The sequence below is a fragment of the Macaca thibetana genome, chromosome 15 (assembly GCF_024542745.1).
Source record: "Macaca thibetana thibetana isolate TM-01 chromosome 15, ASM2454274v1, whole genome shotgun sequence".
Classification (NCBI taxonomy): Eukaryota; Metazoa; Chordata; class Mammalia; order Primates; family Cercopithecidae; genus Macaca; species Macaca thibetana.
The window spans coordinates 104,662,451-104,681,438 of NC_065592.1; the positions used below are offsets into that span (position 1 = coordinate 104,662,451).

An 18,988-nucleotide genomic window follows, 5' to 3' on the forward strand; every position below is an offset into this window, starting at 1 on the left:
CATTTTTACATTAGTGGTCTAGGAGAGAAGTGAATTCCTTTTCAAAGCATAAAATTACTACATGATTAACTTTCACTGATAATCTTAAAAACAGAACTACTTCTAGGACTTACATTCCAATCTGAAGCGTTCTCTGTTTTCTCTAGTAATCTTAATGGGAAGTTGGTTTTTTATGGGTAAATTTGCCTTTAGAGTGATTGCAGGGTGCATGTTTCTAAGGTGTATAAATACCAACTTGCTTGAGTAATTTTCCCCTTTCCATTCTAAAGTGGGAAAGTATAGAAGAATCATATTTGTAACTTTTATTCATTTTTAGGATTCCCACATCCCTTTGTTCCTTCTTTTAGTTCCGTTTTCTAGACAAAGTGTTTATGGCCAAACGTCCACATCGTCATCTCTCCCAGCACCAATTCTGATTTCCCAAAAAGGGCTAAGGTTTGTTTTCAAACTGGTTTTAGGTGGCACTCTTTGGGTGTGTGGATTTTGTGAGTCACAGGGCTCCTCTCTGTCTGGGCTGGCCAACGGCAGGGGCCAGCTCTCACCCCCCACGGCCATGGGTCCCTCTGAGGAGTGAAGGAGGGGAGAAGGTGGGCATGTGAGGGCGAGTTGGCCTCATCCCCACAAGCCCAGCACAGTAGTCCCTGCTCCTCTGAGCTTTCTGTAATCACTCTAGGAAAGCGGCAGTGATTTCCAGTGAGAAGACCCTCCACAGAGTGTCCGGAATAGTGGGAATCTAGAGGATGTGTCAGGAGGGAGAAATTACATGGGAAAATAACTTGTCTTGGGTTTTCGTGGGGGCGTGATGTGACATGACATGGGCAGAGGCAGCGCTGGGTCCCACCCTGCACTGTGTGCAGAAGGGTCCGGTGGGAACAGGTCGGGAGGCATCCCACTGGCCGGTCCACATGGCCAGCTCGGAACACACTGTTTCCTGTCTCCTGAGACAGAAATTGGTATGAGAAGCAAAGATTACAAAGATTACAGATAAATGAAACTTAAATATTCAATTATAAAACAAGTAACAAAGTTTTGTTTTTTTTTTTTTTTGAGGAATTTTTCTAGCTTAACAGAATTAAAATGAACTATGATAAAACACAGCAAAAACTACAAGGAGGCCAGGCGCAATGGCTCACACCTGTAATCCCAGCACTTTGGTAGGCCGAGGCAGGTGGATCACTTGAGCTCAGGAGTTCAAGATCAACCTGGTCAACATAGTGAAACCCCATCTCTACTAAAACTTAGCGGGGCATGGTGGTAGGCACCTGTAATCCCAGCTACTAGGGAGGCTGAGGCAGGAGAATCGTTTGAACCCGGGAGGTGGAGGCTGCAGTGAGCTGAGATCGCACCACTGCCCTCCAGCCTGGGAGTGGAGTGAATTCCACACCCAGAGCAAGACTCTGTGTCCAAAAAAAAAAAAAAAAAAAAAAAAAAACAAGACAAGGAAACAGAAATACGGTTGAGAATAAAGGGATTTCTGTTGGAATTTCATCCCTAGAGCTTCGAAAACCATTTTACTATTCAGAAGCACAGAAATGGCACCCAAACCAGGCCCTGAAAGGAGTCCAGGAAAAGAAAAAGAAAAAAGTCCATCTTAGGCTTAGGGGCTAAGGTCACATGGGACAAACATCCCCCTCCAACGCCAGCCCCTGGCTAGACTATCACTGCACCATACAGGAGGGACTGTGTGGCCAGTGGTTGGTTTTTTGTTTTTGTTTTTTGTTTTTTGTTTTTGTTTTGAGATGGAGTATCCCTCTGTCACCCAGGCTGGAATGCAGCAGCGTGATCTCGGCTCACTGCAACCTCTGCCTTCCAGGTTCAAGTGATTCTCCTACCTCAGCCTCCTGAGTAGCTGGGACTATAGGCTCCTGCCACCACACCTGGCTAATTTTTGTATTTTTGGTAGAGATGGGGTTTCACCATGTTGGCCAGGCTGGTCTTGAACTCCTGACCTCAGGTGATCCACCTGCCTCGGCCTCCCAAAGTGCTGGGATTACAGGTGTGAGCCACCACGGCCGGCCCAGTGGTTGTTTTTTAATCTGCTTTCCTCGTTTCTCAGGGTCACTTCCCAAGAGAAAGCACTATTAAAAGTCTGGTGTAGCTCCCACTAGATGTTTCTCCATTTACGAGACATGGTCAGATTACTTTCCCCCTAGGCTGTGGCCTCCTACCGCCTCTTTTGGTTTATCTGTGTCTCCTGAACATCCAAACTGCCTGGAGCTCCACGGGCTTCCTTGGGGGACCAGTGGGACCCACCTCCCCTGGTCTTTCTGGGTCTGTGTCTTCTGCAAAGGGTCAAGGAGTCTGCTCTGCAGCCGTGTAGTCTGCTCAGTCACTAAGTTCAGCACAAAAGCAGCCACAGACTATATATACCTAAGTGAGGGTGGCTGTGTGCCCATCAAACTTTATTACAGACACTGAAATTTGAAGTTTGCATTTCATGTAATTGTCACATGTCATGAAACGTTTGGAGTTCTTCATGTTTAGCCTGAGGTTCCATATAAGAACAGAAGGGCGTGGGATCTGGCTTGTGGCCTGTCCTTTGCTGTCTCCTACCCTGGCTCTCTTCCTTTCCATACAGGCCCATTATTCATGCTTGCATTTGCTCTGTTTATTAAAATTCCCCAGCTCTTCGTTTTAAAAATGTCATTGGGGTATATTTCCAATAGAGTGGCTCTCTCAACTCTGAGTTCTCTGGTTCTTCCCAAGTCTGCACAAACAAGAAAAGTTGGGTGAAGGGAGGATGGAGGCTCCCAGCTTGTCTGTTCTGCAAAGGTCTGGAGATGAGGTAAATGCTGAGGGCTGGGCCGCCCCACTGGGGCTGGGGCACATGGAGAATGTTTGGCACAAGCCCTTGCGAGGGTTCTGGGGCATCAGTCACGGCCAGAAAGACAGCACAAGTCATGCCCGTACTGGGCCGGGTGGGCCATCCCTTCCGGTGGGGCTTGTGTTTTTGCTCCTGTGGCAAAGTGCTGCAATGACATTCCAACTCTCCCAGGTTTATGCCCCACCATGGGTTTGGAATAGAGAGGCTTTTCTGGTTGTTTGTTTTACTAAGCAACATTTAGGACACATTTTTTAACTCCCTGTGGACAAGCAATCCTTCTAACAGAGCTCCTCAGCTGTTCCCAGTTATTTTTGTAGATGGTTTCATGGACGGTGCAGGTCCCTTGAGGGGTCCTTCCTGGACACCCATGTTCATCCACTGAGGGCATCTGATCTCTGACTTCTGTCCCCACATAGGGTCAGACAAGTAGGTCTGACGCCTCCTAAGCCAGCAAGCTGCTGTGCTCCCTTGTTTTTTTACCAACCAGACCACTCTTGGGGGCAGACGTGTGTGTCGCTAGGTCTGTGTTTGCGTGTCCGAGCCTCAGGACCACGTCCAGGAAAGTTAGGCTAATATGGTTTACAGGAGGTAATTCAGCCGCACAGCCACTGCATTCCGTTCTGCTTGTGTCACTACATGGACCTATTTACTTCAAAAACACAAACAGAGTCTAGAAAAACTGGTTAAAAATCCACACAATTAGACTTGGAGATAGAGTCTTTCCATCCTGTATGTAATCAAAAGATTTAAAAGTCAGGCACCTTTTGTCAGGCCTTGTAGACTGGGGATTTCTGTTAACATTTCAGTTGGACGCTGTGTCCGTGAGGGACTGTCTTCTGCTAGTTGTGCCAATCAGGAAATTTCCAAAGGGGGCTTCTGGTGCTGCCGGCGATTAGTTGTTACTTCAAATGATTGTGATGATGCAAAGCACTCGAATAGCCAGTCCTTTCCATGTTAGAGCTCTTGAGAATCTGAAAACCCCATCCCACCTCCCCCACGGAGGCGCCAGCCCTCATTTAAACGCTACGCTGTGACCAAAAGGACAAAGGTGCCTGACCGGGTATTAGGCCTGGGAAAGTCTCAGTGTCAGATAAATGACTACGTTGTGTCAGCTCCATGTCATGCTCCATGTGTCCACAGAGGAGCGGGCTGGGAGGGGACAGCAGGCACTCTTGCGAGACTGTAAATCGGCTGATCAAACAAGGCCATGCACTGAGGGTGAAGGGACACAGTCTTTCCCCAACAGCAAAGTGACAGATGTCAAAGGAGCTGGACTGAGGTGTCTGGGAGAGCTCGTGCCCGTGTGTTTTGAATATGGGTGTGCACAGACGGGTGGAAGTGGCTGCAGTGGCTCATGCACCTGCACACACCAGTGCGTCCTTCCTAGCTCTTTCCACTGACGGGCCCTAGAAGCAATGAAGCTCCGGGAGCAACGAGCCCAGGTCCTGGTTTGTAAATACTGTCAGCTCCTTTGATTCCAGAGCTGGGCAGGGAAGTACAAAATGAGCTCAGAACAGCGGATGATGCCAGAGAGCAGGAAGACCTCAAAGAATGGTGGGGCTGTGTCAGAACCAGGAGTAGTTTACAGGAGCTCATACTGGCCAGACCTGGGGGCTTGAGCATCACAACCAGTAGTGATCTTAAACAGGTTACAGCCTGTGGAATAAACAAGTGACTGTGAGTGGATACTGATACAAATGAATAAGGGAAAAGGAGAAGCTCTTTCTGCTGGTAGAAAATCAACAGATACGGGAGGAATCATGGAAACGGAAAGCCACCTTTTGGGACCCTCACTGTCATTGGTGTTGCCATGAGCCATCGTAGGGTCTCAGACTCGGGGGTGGACAGTGGTCTCAGGACATCCCATGGAGCACAGTGGTGGGGCCACGTCCGAGACGCACAGGCAGCATTTCCATGGGGCTCCAAACCTGGCATCATCTCAGCATGGACATGTAGCGTTAGGCCCAGATTCAGCTAGATTCAGCCATCGGTGGTGCCAGCAGCTACACCCAGGCTGTCAAGACCAGCCATGCTGGGGCCTGAGGGGACAAGGGAGGAGAGACGCAGTTGGGACAGCTGGGGACATCTGAAGGGGCATGTTCTGGTTTGGAGAGGTATGTTTTGGTCACGGAGGAGATGTGCTCAGTTGGGGAAGAACCCTGTGTGTATCCAGGGGCGAGGGGCACCATGTCTCAGCATGGCGCAACACAGAGGGAGGTGACAGGCGGTGTGAACAGGCGGCAGCTTCTCATTCTCCTCGTGTACTGTTTCTGTAAATTCAAAATTACACTCAATGTTAAACTTTTTTTTTGCAGACAGAGCCTTGCTCTGTCACCAGGCTGGAGTGCAGTGGTGCAATCTCGGCTCACTGCAACCTCTGCCTCCTGGGTTCAAGCGATTCTCCTGCCTTAGCCTCCTGAGTAGATGGGATTACAGACTCCCGCCACCACGCCCAGCAAATTTTTGTCTTTTTAGTAGAGATGGGGTTTCACCATGTTGGCCAGGATGGTCTCGATCTCCTGACCTCGTGATCTGCTCGCCTTGGCCTCCCAAGGTGCTGGGATTACAGGCATGAGCCACCACACCCGGCCTCAAATTAAACTTTAAAAACACAACTGAGGCTCAGAGAGTTTAAAAGGGATTTCTCAAAGTCATATAGCCAATCAGCAGCTAAGTGGGCTGAGGTAGGACCAAGGCCCCTTGTCCTGGGCAGAGCAGCTGCACTGGCCCCAGGGCCCCGGCAGTACCTGTTCACTTGGTAATGGTTTTGATTGTCTAACACAAGTGAGATCATACACATGGTAACATGTGGAGAACCTAGACCAGTGTCTGGCACAGAGGTACCTTTGTATTTGTCAGTTTTCTTTCTGAAATGAGGGTAGATCATTGTTCTTCCCAGTGCTCCTGCTGTAGGCATTTCTAAACCTTTCTGAAGTTTGTCACACTTCTCTCAGAAGTCTTGTGCATGGAGAGCAGCACTCAGCTCTGATCACCCCCGACATACCTCTCCTGCCTTACCCCACAAAAAGTACCTCATCTGCACCCCTGCCCCGGAGGTCAGAAACTCTCCACGCCCCACATCCAGCAAGCCCTGATGCCACACCCCCAGAGCACATCCGTCACTCCAGTGTCACTCAGCCATGGTCCCCCTGCTTTCTCCCATATCTCACCCACCTGCCCAGTCCACTCTCCACGCAGCAATCAGTGTGATCCTTTCCAAACGACATCAGGTGGGGGTCTGGGGACCAGCCTGTGTGTCCTGGCCCTGCCCTGCTCCCAACTTCATCCTTGCCCTTCTCCCCAGCACCAGCAGGCGGTAACGGGACTGATGTGCATTCTGAAGGAATCACTCACTGCTCCCAGTTTTGGAGCTCTTATTAATGAACATTTGCATGCAGTTTTTTTGTATGGACATATGTTTTCCTTTCTCTTGGGTAAATATGTAGGAGTAGAATTGCTGGATCACATAGTAGGTGTATGTTTAATGTATGTTTAATGGGTTTAATGTGGCAAGAAGCTGCCAAATTTATCCAGTTCCTAGCAGCAGTGTATGTTAGTTCCAGTTGTTCTACATCTTCACCAGAACTTAGTATTGCTCTCTTTTTTATTTTAGCCATTCTGATGGGTATGTTGTGGCATCACCTTGTGGTTTTAATTTGCAATTCCCTAATGACTAATGATGTATCTTCTGCACATTTAACCAAATAAGAGATGTGCAAAACATACGTCACTAGTTTGGTTTAAATCCTTTGCCCATTATTTAAAATTGGGTTGTTAATCTTCTTTTTACTGAGTTGTGTCCTTCATATATTCTGGATACAAGTTTTTGCCAATATTTTCACTCAGTCTGAGGTTGGCCTTTTTCTTTTTCTTCTTCTTTACAATGGCTTTTAAGAGTAGTAGTTTCTAATTATGATGAAGCCAGTCTGTCAATTACCTAATTCATTTTTCTCTTATGGTCACTGCTTTTTTATTTATTTAGTTTTATTTATTTATTTTTTGAGATGGAGTTTTGCTCTTGTTGCCCAGGCTGGAGTGCAATGGCGCGATATCAGCTCACTGCAACCTCTGGCTCCCAGGTTCAAGCAATTCTCCTGCCTCAGCCTTTGGAGTAGGTGGGATTACAGGCGTGTGACACCATGCCCAGCTCATTTTTTTATTATTAGTAGAGACGGGTTTTACCATGTTGGCCAGGCTGGTCTCAAACTCCTGACCTCAGGTGATCTACCCACCTCAGCCTCCCAAAGTGCTGGGATTACAAGCATGAGCCACCATGCCTGGCCTGCTTTTTTATTTCAGAAATCTTTGGCTAACCCATAATTACACGGATTTACTCCTATGTTTTCTCTCAGAAGTTTTACAGTTTTAGCCCTTACATGTCCCTTTTTTGAGACCAGAGTCTCAGTCACCCAGGCTGGAGGGCAGTGATGCAATCCTGGCTCACTGCAACCTCCACCTCCCAGTTCAAGCAATTCTCGTGCCTCAGCCCCTCAAGTAGCTGGAATTACAGGCACATGCAACAGGCACATGGCTAATTTTATATTTTTAGTAGAGAAGGGGTTACACCATGAGACCATGTTGGCAAGGCTGGTCTCGAACTCCTGGCCTCAAGTGATCCACCTGCCTTGGCCGCCCAAAGTGCCATAATTACCAGTGTGAACCACTGCGCCCAGCCCCTTACATTTCTATGTATGATTCATTAGAGTAAATTTTTGTGTATGGTATACAGTAAGCACTGAAGTTCATTTTTTTTTTTTAACATGTGGATATCCAGTTGGCCCAGTGCCAGTTACTGAACCATCTAAGGTAAATTTTGCCAGCATCTTATGCCACGGTGTGACCTCACTGATGTCATCTCTCTATAAACCAGAGTATCTTTCAAAACAGAAAATGTTACTAACATGCAAATGAAACCAAGATGATTGAATGGGGGAAGGAAGAGTCTTTTCAACAATTGGTTCTCAGATAACTGGATATTCACGGATAAAAGAATGAAGCTGGACCCCTACCTCACACCATATATAAAAATTAACTCAAAATGGATCAAAGACCTAACTTTAAGAGCTAAAAATGTAAAAACTCTTAGAATTAGACATAAATACAAATCTCTGTGACTGTGAATTAGGTTATGGTTTCTTAGCTATGACACCAAAAGCACAAGCAGTAAGCAAAAAGAAAAAACTTAAATTGGACTTCATCAAAATGAAAAACTTTGTACTTCAAGTGACACCATTAAAGAAATAACAAGACAGCTCACAGAATGAGAGAATATTTTTTAACACATATAGTGACTTGTTCCAGAATATATAAAGAGCTATTACAATTCAGTAACTAAAAGATAACCCAATTTAAAAATAGGCAAAGGGGCCAGGTGTAGTGGCTCACACCTATAATCTCAGCGCTATGAAGGCCGAGGCAGGCAGATCGCTTGAGCCCAGGAGTTCAAGACCAGCCTGGGCAACACGGCAAAACCCCGTCGCTACAAAAAAATACAAAAATTAGCCAGGTGTGGTGGCATGCGCCTATAGTCCCAGCAACTTGGGATGCTGAGGTGGGAGAATTGCTTGAGCCTGGGAGGTAGAGACTGCAGTGAACCAAGACTGCACCACCACACTCCAGCCTGGGAGACAGAGTAAGACTCTGTTTAAAAAAAATAAATAAAAATTGGCAAAACATCTGAATAAACATTTCTCCAAAGAAGGTATACAAATGGCCAGTAAGCACATAAGAGAAAAGCAAATCAAAATCACAACCAACTCATGGCCAAAGTGTTGATGGGGCTATGGAGAAATCAGAACTCTCATACACTGCTGATGGCATTATAAAAACAGTGCAGCCACTGTGGGAAACAGTTTGGCAACTCCTCAATGGTTGGAGAGTTATTATATGACCCAGAAATCCCACTCCTAGATATATAACCAAGGGAAATGAAAATACGTATGTGCAAAACTTATACACAAATGTTATGAACAGTAATGCTATGAGCATTATTTCAAAAAGCCAAAAAGGGCAAGGCACAGTGGCTCACGCCTGTAATCCCAACACTTTGGGAGGCCAAGGCGGGCAGATCATGAGGTCAGGAGATCGAGAGCATCCTGGCCAACATGGTGAAATGCCATTTCTACTAAAAATACAAAAATTAGTCAGGTGTGGTAGCATGCACCTGTAGTCCCAGCTACTCGGGAGACTGAGGTAGGAGAATCACTTGAACCCAGGAGTGCCTGTAGTCCCAGCTACCCAGGAAGCTGAGGCAGGACAATTGCTTGAATCCAGGAGGCAAAGGCTGCAGTGAGCCAAGATCGCACCACTGCACTCCAGCCTGGGCGACAGAGCAAGACTCGTTCTCAAAATAATGATGATAATAATAATTTTTTTTTTTTTAAAAAAAAAAAAATCAAATACCAAAAAGTAAAAACCACCCAAAAGTCTGTTAGTTGATCATTGGATAAACAAAATGTGGCACATAAAAGACCATATATAATTCCATTTGTATGAAATGTCTTGAATAGAGAAGTTTTATAGTTTTAGCCCTTACATTTCTATGATTCATTAGAATAAATTTTTGTATTCGGTGTGCAGTAAGCATTGAAGTTCATTTTTTTATCATGTGGATATCCAGTTGGCCCAGTGCCAGTTACTGAGGAGTCTAGGGTGAGTTTTGCCAGCATTTTATGCCACGGTGTAACCTCACTGATGTCATCTCTCAATAGACCAGAGTATCTTTCAAAACAGAAAATGTTACTAAAATACAAATGAAAGCAAGACATAAAGTAGCCTGGGTGGTTGCTTACGGCTGTACTGGGAGGGTGGGTGAAGGGGACTAGGGGCAATAGCTAAAGGGTCCATTAGGGGGTGATGAAATGTTGTGGAATTAGAAAGTGGTGATGGTTGCACCACCTTGTGAGTATACTAGTACCCACTGAATTACACACTTTAAAGGAATTATGTCTCATATAATTTATATGAATTTATCTCAGTTCTTTAAAAGTCACTGAATCGGCCAGACATAATTTTTGGGAAAATATTAAAGTCAAGATGAGTTAACGTATCTGTGGACACTCCAGGGTAGACTTAAACTCAGGATTCAAGTTTTCCCATTTGTTTAAGTGGGAGACATAGCATTCCTCTTTGGTATTGCACTGAAATATAATACAAGGTTGGTTTTCTGTAAAGCTCTGCTAAAAATTCTATTCCCTTTGGACTAGCATCCGGCAGCTATTGCAACAGCACAGCGGGTCTCAGGTGTAAAACTGGGGCTGGATATCAAATTGCCAACATTCTCACAGCCGCCATCTTTCTATCATAACATCAGGAGAGCTCTCAAATGCAGACTCCCCACATACGGCAACCAGCTGAACAAACACCACTTGAATCGCTGCCTCAGCATTTCCAGCTTAAGACCAGCTTTCCCATGGAAGGCTGGGGGCTCCAGAGGGGAAGCGCCAGTGCCTGCCAACCAGTTAGTGTGCACGACGAGGTCCCCTCCCAACAGCCACCCCTACATCACCACCTTCCTGACAATATCCACGGAAGCACAGGCGTCCTGCTCATTTCCCGTATAAGCCAGAACTCTCAGGGCTGTGCAGGTCCCTCAGATGCACTCGAAGAGCCACAGGTCCAAGACTGTCCCACGGGGGCTCAGCCAGGTGCCTTCCTTCTCTGGGCCTCGGTTTTAAACGTGACACATCTAAGGAGCTTTCCAGATAAGGCTTATGATTTTCCAATTCACTGTTTTTGTGTAACTATTTGTCATGGAAAGCATTCAAAAATATATGGTACATACCTCTTCCTCATCAGCGCATGTTTGCCTTAACTCTTTCTTGCCAATTTGGTCATCTTCTATCCACGTCAAATACAGTCATTTATAAAACTCGACTGCTGATGGGATGTGCTGACTTTAGGCCTAATGACCTCAAGCCCACTCTGTCTTGAGTTGTATATAACTAGTGTACCCCTGTTCACAGCTTTTCCATCCTCTCTCCCCACCTGTACACGTCTGCCAATGAGACCCATCCTTTCTATTTCAAGTCATCAGTGACCGTGACCTTGGCTAAACGAATGGGGCATTAACTTCCACAAAAGAACCTTTGCACACAGTCCCACAAAAGCCCTCCAGAAACATGCACTGTGTGCCTGACCTCTTCCTAATGTCAGCGTTTCTACCTGACTTTCTTTTACAAACTAAAGGGAGTAAGGTACACTTTAATTTTTTAGTGAAAGCATCTCATTTAAACCCCTTTTTGCTCACAAGGAGAGGTGAGGAGAGGCCCAGGGAGGCAGAGAGCTGCTCCATCTGCTCCCTTGTGCTTGGAGGCTGAGCCTTGGGCCCCACGTTGGAGCTGGCCCAGGCCCCAGCCGTTCCAACGCGTCCCAAGTGCTGCCGCTGAGCCAGCCTGGAAGCTGAGCTGCCACGTTCACAGGCTCTCCTTTACGGTCCTCAAGCAGTTGTGATTAATTTGGAAGAAGCTGCGGTTTAAAAATCAACCAACACTTTCCACTTAAATCACTTAGGTATACATTTTCTTATGGAAACTGTTGTGCTGAAGTTAGTAATTGTAAGCTTCCGCCAGGCCCCTCTCAGCCTGTGGTGGGTGCAGATGGTGCTGTGACGCGCCTTCGCTGTGTTAGGCCCACACGCGCAGGGTGAGGGCCTCCCACACTGGCGAGAGCTCAGCGATGCAGGGGCTGCTGCTTTTAAAAACTCGGTCACGCCGTTGTCCCCACACAACCCCATTCAGCAGAGCCGATCTGGTTCAATCCGGCAAGTCTCTGGAGCAGCAGGAAGGCGCTGTCACTGCAGTTCCAGCCTGCTCCCTTGCCTTGTGTCCTCGGACTAGCTGTCAGGCCGGATGCTTCTCAGGGGAAACCTCCCCTCACTATCCTTCCCTAAGGCCTGGGGAGGCCACAGTGCTTTTTAATCATGGCAGGGCTTGCATGGGACTTAAGCAGCACCCCCAGGCTGCCCTTTCTACATCAGTCGCTGTGAGAGGACAGAAAGGAAAGCATGTCTGGCAGACTGGCCCTAGGACCTCGACCTCTCACGCGGAGCCTGCCATGAAAGTCTCCTGTCACCCCGACCCTGCAAGCTGTTCTCACAAGAGCAGACAAAAAGACAAGTTTTTTCGTGTGTGTGTTTTTGTTTTTGTTTCTGAGATGCAGTTTCGCTCGTCGCCCAGGCTGGATGGAGTGCAGTGGCGTGATCTCGGCTCCCTGCAGCCTCTGCCTCCTGGGTTCAAGGGATTCTCCTGCCTCAGCCTCCCAAGTAGCTGGGATTACAGGCGCCCACCACCACGCCCAGCTAATTTTTTTTTATCTTTAGTAGAGACTGGCTTTCACCATGTTGGCCAGGCTGGTCTTGAACTCCTGACCTCAGGTGGTCCGCCCTCCTTGGCCTCCCAAAGTGCCGGGATTACAGGTGTGAGCCGCCCACCGCACCCAGCCAAAGACACACGTTTTGTTTGTTTGAGACGGAGTTTCGCTCTGTCGCCCAGGCTGGAGGGCAGTGGTACAGTCTTGGCTCACTGCAACCTCCACCTCACAGGTTCAAGCGATTCTCTTGCCTCAGCCTCCTGAGTAGCTGGGACTACTGGCGCATGCCACCAGGCCCGGCTAATTTTTGTATTTTTACTAGAGACAGGGTTTCACTATGTTGGCCAGGATGGTCTTAATCTCTTGACCTCGTGATCCGCCCACCTCAGCCTCCTAAAGTGCTGGGATTACAGGCGTGAGCCACCGCACCCAGCCCAAAAAGACAAGTTTTTAAGAACTGAGAGAATACGGCCACCATTACTTTTATCAGTTTTGAATATGTATCATCTGTTCAGGTTCCAGTAAGCAAACTGTTGTGGTTTGATCTAAATTCGCGGGTCGGTTCTGGTAGAGCTAGAGGCTACCGGGTCCTGCTGTAAGTAACAGAAACAAGCAGACGTGTCCAGAATTTTCACAGCCCATGGGGGAAACCAGACTCTCCCAGAACTGCAAGCCTAGAAATCTGTGAGATTCCACTCGATCTCCCTGCTTTCAGGAGGAGGCTTTTGACAATAAAATGCCATCTCATCATGAAGCTTTCACTAAGGCAGGGCCTTTCCCTTATTGCAGTGGGAGCTGCGACACCACTGGGCACAGTGAGGGTACCAGAGTGGGCTCCTGCCCATGCCCAGGATGGTGTGTGGGCTGGGCGCCACTGGGGTGAGTCCTGAGGATGGACAGGCGAGGGGCGTCCAGGCCCGGCCACAGCCCTCACGGAGCCTCAGCTCAAAGGGCTTTTCAGGTCAGATGCTAAAACCCTGCAAAAAACAGCTGCTTTCCAGCAAGGAGCCTGGCGCCTCCACTTGGGAATCCTCTGACCAGTCCTCCCCAGACCATCCAGGTTGTGACGGACAAGGGTAGAGCAAGGAGCCATCCCAGGTGGAAGGGGTGTGGGGAAACCTGTGAGATGAGAATGCAGCTGTAGGGTGGTTGTGTACCATGTTCATGCTGGGGAAGCAGCAGTCATGGGAGCCTGGAGGTTGTGGAGAGACCTACAGTGGGGCAGACGTGTGACAGCAAGGGCAGGAGGGGCAGTCGGCGCCCGTGGGTGCTGTGTGAACACTTGGACCCCGATTTTCACTGGACACCTGGAACGGCGCCCCGTGCCCCTCCCACGGCCCCTTTCTCCTCACCAGTGGATCTGTCTGTAACCGTTTCTTCTCCCCATGCAGGAAAAGTACCCAGATGCCGTGTACCTCTCGGAGGGGCCCTCCTCCTGCTCCATGGGGATCCGCAGTGCCAGCCAGCCAGGGTGAGTCTGTGCAGGCCACAGGGCCTCCCATTTCCTGTTAAAACAAGGATTCTAAGCAGGAGACCACCTAAGTAGGACTCTAAGTAGTAAACCACCTAACCAAGAACTAAAGGTCCTCGGTTGGAGGAATCAGTGGTCCCAGCAGGTATGCCCAGCGTGGGGGTGCGGGCAGCTGGAGCTCTGGAGGATGTGCTGGGCCGCAGGGGGAAAATGCCAGTCCTGGGGCCCGCCCCAGGACTTATGGGATCAAGGAAGGGAGGCTTGGAGAAAGTGGAGATGCTTGTGGATCTGCTGTTACTTAGAAATCGAAGGGAAGAAGCCAGGGGTGAGTGGAAAACCCCAAAGCAGTGAGAAGAAACAAGACAGGCTCAGGGCCCTGACTGCACAGCCCATCCCTCCACCAGCCCCGGCGCCACCCTGGCCTGTGCTGTGTTCTCCATCCTCTTCCCTTGGCTGTGCATGTGTGGACATGTGTCCATCTGGGTGTGCTTTTATGACCTGTGTGTGAAGGCCTCAACTCAACTGGTTTCCAAGCTTTAAAATCGTGTGGTCCTTAGGCAGGCTTCTGGGACTTGCCTTTGTCACCCTCACCTCCTCCAGGGTCATGAGCAGCTGCAGTGCAGTTTGGCTGCTCATCCTCCCAGAGGGGATCATGCACGGGCTCTTGCTGCGCTCTTCAGCTCTGGAGCATGTGGCGTCTTTGTTCTGGCTCACACCTCCTGGCACACACTACACAAGCTTCTCCTGGGCTCAACTGCCTAGAAATGAAATTCCTGGGTGCATGTTCAGCTTTCTGTCAGTGCCAGATTATTTCCAAAGTGGCTTGTCCATGTCTGCTCCCACCAGTAATTTTGAAGTTTCTGTTGCTCCGTGTTCTGTACTTCGCTGGTCTACTGATGTTTGCCAATGCAGTGCGGACAGAGCAGCACTGTCCTGTGGTCCTGGTTCCATCTGCCTGTGCTACTGACCGTGCCTCTTCTTCGCTGTGGGCCACGGTTGCTAGGAGCAGGGGAGCCCAGCATGGGGAAATGGACACCAGGAACAACTCATGGTTGCTCATCTTTTTGCCAGATTTCAAAAAGCACAGAATGACATGTTTTATCGCTTTTTCAGGTTTGAATTAGTCATTGTTTGGAGGATACAAATAGATGAAGACGGGAAGGTTTTTCCAAAGCTGGATCTTCTCACCAAAGTCCCACAGCGAGGTAGGTCCCTGGGTGTGGCTGCTCTAGGTGACTTCTCAACATGCCCAGCAAAGCCACCTGCCTATTTCCTCTGGGTTTCAAAGGGCAAGAATCAAAAATTGGAAATCTCATTAATGTACTTTGTCTATCAATTTTTAAATATTTTTACCAATAATCACTCAAAAAGAACATGAGAAGGGATTGCTGAACATGAGAAGGGATTGCTGCCCCAAAGCCCTCCCGGGCTGAATGCACAGGGAATGTGCCTCGAGCCATCGGGTGAGGCCTCCACGCACGCCATCTCCTCGCCCGCCACTAGCACGTCCCATCCCATGCAGCCCGTCAGGAGGAGGGCAGGGTCTTGGTGAGGTCCATGCCAGCAGAAAACAAAAACCAAAAGCTGCCACCTTGAAGTTTCTTACCCGGTTTAACGTTTTCTTTCTAGCCCTGGAGCTGGACAAGAACAGAGCCATAGAAGCCGCTCCTCTCGGCTTCCGAACCCTGCTCGGAGTGCTTGGAATCGAAGCTGCTCTGGAAAGCTTGATAAAATCGCTTTGTGCAGAGGAGAACAACTAGTTCTAAAACAGTGAACGGGAGGGTTAAGATGCTGCGCGGAGGAGCATGCAATTTTATTGAATATAAACATTTGCTATTTTCCACTTAGAACCACACCCTGAAGACATGCTGTCTATGCAGTTATGGCACATTATATGGAAATTCTCATGACATGAAAAATAAATACAGCTAGTTAAGTATAAAATGCCAAATAAAAGTGACATGTACAATGTGGTTTATAAAAATAAGCTTAACATCTGAGAGAATGTACCAAGTGGTCGTGTGTCCTCAGATGTGTGGGGAGGACCCATCCCCCCACCCACCGTGGCCTCACACCGAGTCCACCTTGGACATGGCAGCCACATTGCTCAGCTGGGAGAAGCCACCCTTATCCTGGTTCCTGCCTCCTGGGGGCTCTGGAGATGGATGCCTGTGGCACCTCATTTTTAAACTGTCCTTAGCAGCCCAGGGGAGCCACGCCCACGCTCCCTACCTCCCCCAGGTCCGCACAGTGGCACTGAGAGGCAGTCTCGGCAAGTCCTCACACTGTTCTTGGTCTTCCACAAGAAAGTGGAGCTGTCAGCTTAGTAACAAGAATGGCCTAAGACAGCAAAGACAGCAGGGCCAGGGCGTGAGGAATGAGGTCCTTTATGAGAGACCCCCCTGCAGAGCCTAAGTGCTACACTGATCGTCCCGGATGTGCCGTAAGAACCGTGACATCATCATCAGTCGCCCATTTAGCATTGTTTGTTAGTATCTGTGAACACGTGTTGTCTCAAACCAATCAGGGCTGCCATGACTACACAGCAGCAGCAGTTTCCAGAACGTGCCAGAAACGCATCCACAGCAGTGGCACCCACTGCTCAGGGGCTCCTCACAGCCCGGGCTGGTGGGAGCCAAGACCAGACAGAGTGGGGGTCCACCTGTTTTCTCTTCTCCCTCAAATACAGGCTGTTTTCACTGTGTCTAGTCCAGCCCTGTCTGGGCCCTGTGCTAGGCAATAACTCTTGCAGCCCTGAAGGACCTCGGGAGCCCAGCCCACCTTCCCATGGACTGGGGTTCCCTCTCATGTGCACTTGAACCCAGGACCCAGCATCCTCCACACACCGTGACACTGGGCAAAATCATCCCAAACAAGGCTGCCCCAGCCCCAGCCCAGCAACAGTGAACTCCCTTGGGTCAAGACAGTACTCACAGCCACTCCCTCCACACTTCCTCCACACTTCCCAGAGCCTGTGGCCCGTCTGTGAGCTCCATGCACTTCACTTAGGTGAGTCTCCAAAGCCCCCATCCCGGCACACAGGACCCGTGTGTATGAGACGGTGTCATTTGAAGTGAGAAGCAAACAGTAAAAGTGTCCAGTTGTGTAAGTATCTTTTTGCACCTCTGAGTGTAGAATTAGAATATGACAGAATTGAACAATAAATTCTAGAAGAGTTGCCTTGATTCAAACAAGTATAATTCTCAAGTTATCACAAAATTTCCCACAAAAATTTACAATCAGCAAAATAGTTCCCTTATTTCTCATGTATAATTTTCATATAATTCCATGGTTTCGCTAATATTATATGTTACAATAAGCCTCCATTAGTCCCTCAAAACGATGATATAAATAAGTCTGTACAACCTAGCATAGAATAAAAAACTGAAACCAAGATTCCCAACGTTTTTCATAGCAGCCGGGCACACTTTGGTGACCCCAACGAGAACCCTCTCGGCAGCAGCCAGGAGCTGTTCACCTTCCGGAAGCAGGGCCTGTGGCAGCCTGACAGGGAGAGGCCACGGGGCCCAAAAACTCAATGCGTCTCAAGGCAAACCCGAGGGAGGAACTCGGTCCGGGAGGAAGAGAGAACTCGTTCCTCAACCAGCCCAGACACTGGAGTGTCAGGAAAGCACTGAGCTGTTGGGGCACACATCCCAGCCCGGCCCCAGCAGCTCAGCCAGTCACAGCTCCACCTCCAACTTCTACAGCAGCAATTTTTAGTGGGAAAGAACAACTCATCTCCCCCTCATGTGAAAGATTAAATTGTAAAGCAAAAAAAAAAAGGTCAATGCTCGCATGAGTGGTGTCCATCCTGACCTGAGTCTTGCGCTCCCTGCTGCCCCGTGTGGAACCACGGGCTTCAGCACCTCCACAGGGACCCTGAGTCTACACTGCTCAGAACCGGCGTCTGCACGACCACGAGGTCACGCTCTGCAGCAGGGAACCACCTAAAAACCTGTGTTGATATGTGGCTTGCACTGAAAAGTGACCATGTAACTCAGCTGGGGAAAGTTCCAGTAGTATCCATGTTTTCTTAAAAGTTCAAACTGTAAAATGTATGTGACAATTCAAGTTTTCTATGTTAGGAGTCTGGTGGTAGCAGATCCAAACCTTGGGTCTTAGAATAAGGCTTTTAGCATTAGAGAATCAGACATGAGCCCTGGTTGGGAAGGAAGATCTATCCAGAAGGTCTTCCCAGGGCTTAACGGACACTTCCATATTAAGAGTGTGAGCAGCTTCCTGGGACACAGCATGTCCTACATTCCTTGTCCAGGAAGATGTTCCCAGTGCTCTTCAATTCCATGTCTCCAAGAGGCAATCCCACCTCAACAGGGGTTAAAAGCAAAAACATTCACAACCAAAGCTCACCCAACACAACAGAAAATAGCTCTATCATTCAACCTTCACATTCTGTGTTCAAGTTTCAAAGACACTGCAGGGAAAGGGTTAGACCTTGTGGAGAACTAACGTGCAATCTTCGCTTTCCTTGAACCGAGTCGACATCACAGCATTGTCTTTGGCACATACAGTCTTTGAATAATAGTTGACGATCTTGCCGTCCAGTTTATACTGATGCGGAATGCTCTCGTAGGGCTTGAGGTCAAGGTCCAGCACAGACACAGAGAAGGCAAACCTGGACCTCGATGAAGGAACGACAGGCCTTTGATCAGAGCTGCAAGTAAAAAATACCATTTCAGGATACACAAGCCTCCCATTCATTTCCCTCCCTCCCGTTCTCTCTCCCTTCCTTCTTTCAACTAGTATGGGTTTTTTTTATATTTTTCTTTGACTTCTGCAAAGTTAGATAAATCAATCTCTTTTAAAAGAGAAGTGAATGGCCTCACACCCCAGCTCACAAAAAGCACTCGTTCTGTGCATCTGTGCGTGTGGACAGCTGTCTGCGCTGGCTGTGTGCACCAGCACGCAAAGCTTCCTCAGGCCAGTGCACCCCACCATACCAGGCGAGAGAGGGTTAAAGGACTGAAAGATGGAAAAGTAATTATGTGGATCATGTGAGCAGTGTTCCCCCAGCCCAGTGGTATAAACGAACGCTGAAAAGTCCCTTTATCATGAGCCAAGTATTACAAAACCCAAGAAAAAGTAAAAAGTAGATCTGGCCATTCCAGCGCCAAATGGATGAAACGTCGACAAGCCGCCTCCTGTGCCTCTCTGGCTGCTGAGAAACGCAGGCTCCTTTGGTTCACGTCTGAAGAGATCTGGTTTCTCATTTTATTCTCAAATTTTATCTTCAGTCCTTTGTATTTTGCTTCTCAGGGCTTAGTTTTGTGGTTTTAATAAACATCAGAAGTCATGTGCTTATAACAAGATGTGAATAATTATTTGCCCTGAAAAACACGTTTAGGATCACTCCGAGTGCTGAA

The 18,988-nt window shown here is 48.3% G+C and overlaps 3 protein-coding genes across 3 annotated transcripts in view; 2 read left to right on the forward strand and 1 right to left on the reverse strand.

Moving 5' to 3' along the window:
- CENPP (centromere protein P) overlaps positions 1–16,846 on the forward strand; it is a 273,692-nt gene extending 256,846 nt beyond the window's left edge. The window contains exons 6-8 of the mRNA XM_050761561.1: positions 13,525–13,604; positions 14,718–14,809; positions 15,234–16,846. Of these exons, the coding sequence (XP_050617518.1) occupies positions 13,525–13,604; positions 14,718–14,809; positions 15,234–15,364 (303 nt within the window). The 3' untranslated portion in view covers positions 15,365–16,846. The remainder of the gene's footprint in view (positions 1–13,524; positions 13,605–14,717; positions 14,810–15,233) is intronic.
- The window catches only part of SUSD3 (sushi domain containing 3), a 401,112-nt gene that overhangs the window by 25,878 nt on the left and 356,246 nt on the right, over positions 1–18,988 (forward strand). The window lies entirely within an intron of this gene.
- Positions 16,781–18,988, reverse strand: part of IPPK (inositol-pentakisphosphate 2-kinase) — a 62,629-nt gene continuing 60,421 nt past the window's right edge. The window contains exon 13 of the mRNA XM_050761554.1: positions 16,781–18,279. Within this exon, the coding sequence (XP_050617511.1) occupies positions 18,054–18,279 (226 nt within the window). The 3' untranslated portion in view covers positions 16,781–18,053. The remainder of the gene's footprint in view (positions 18,280–18,988) is intronic.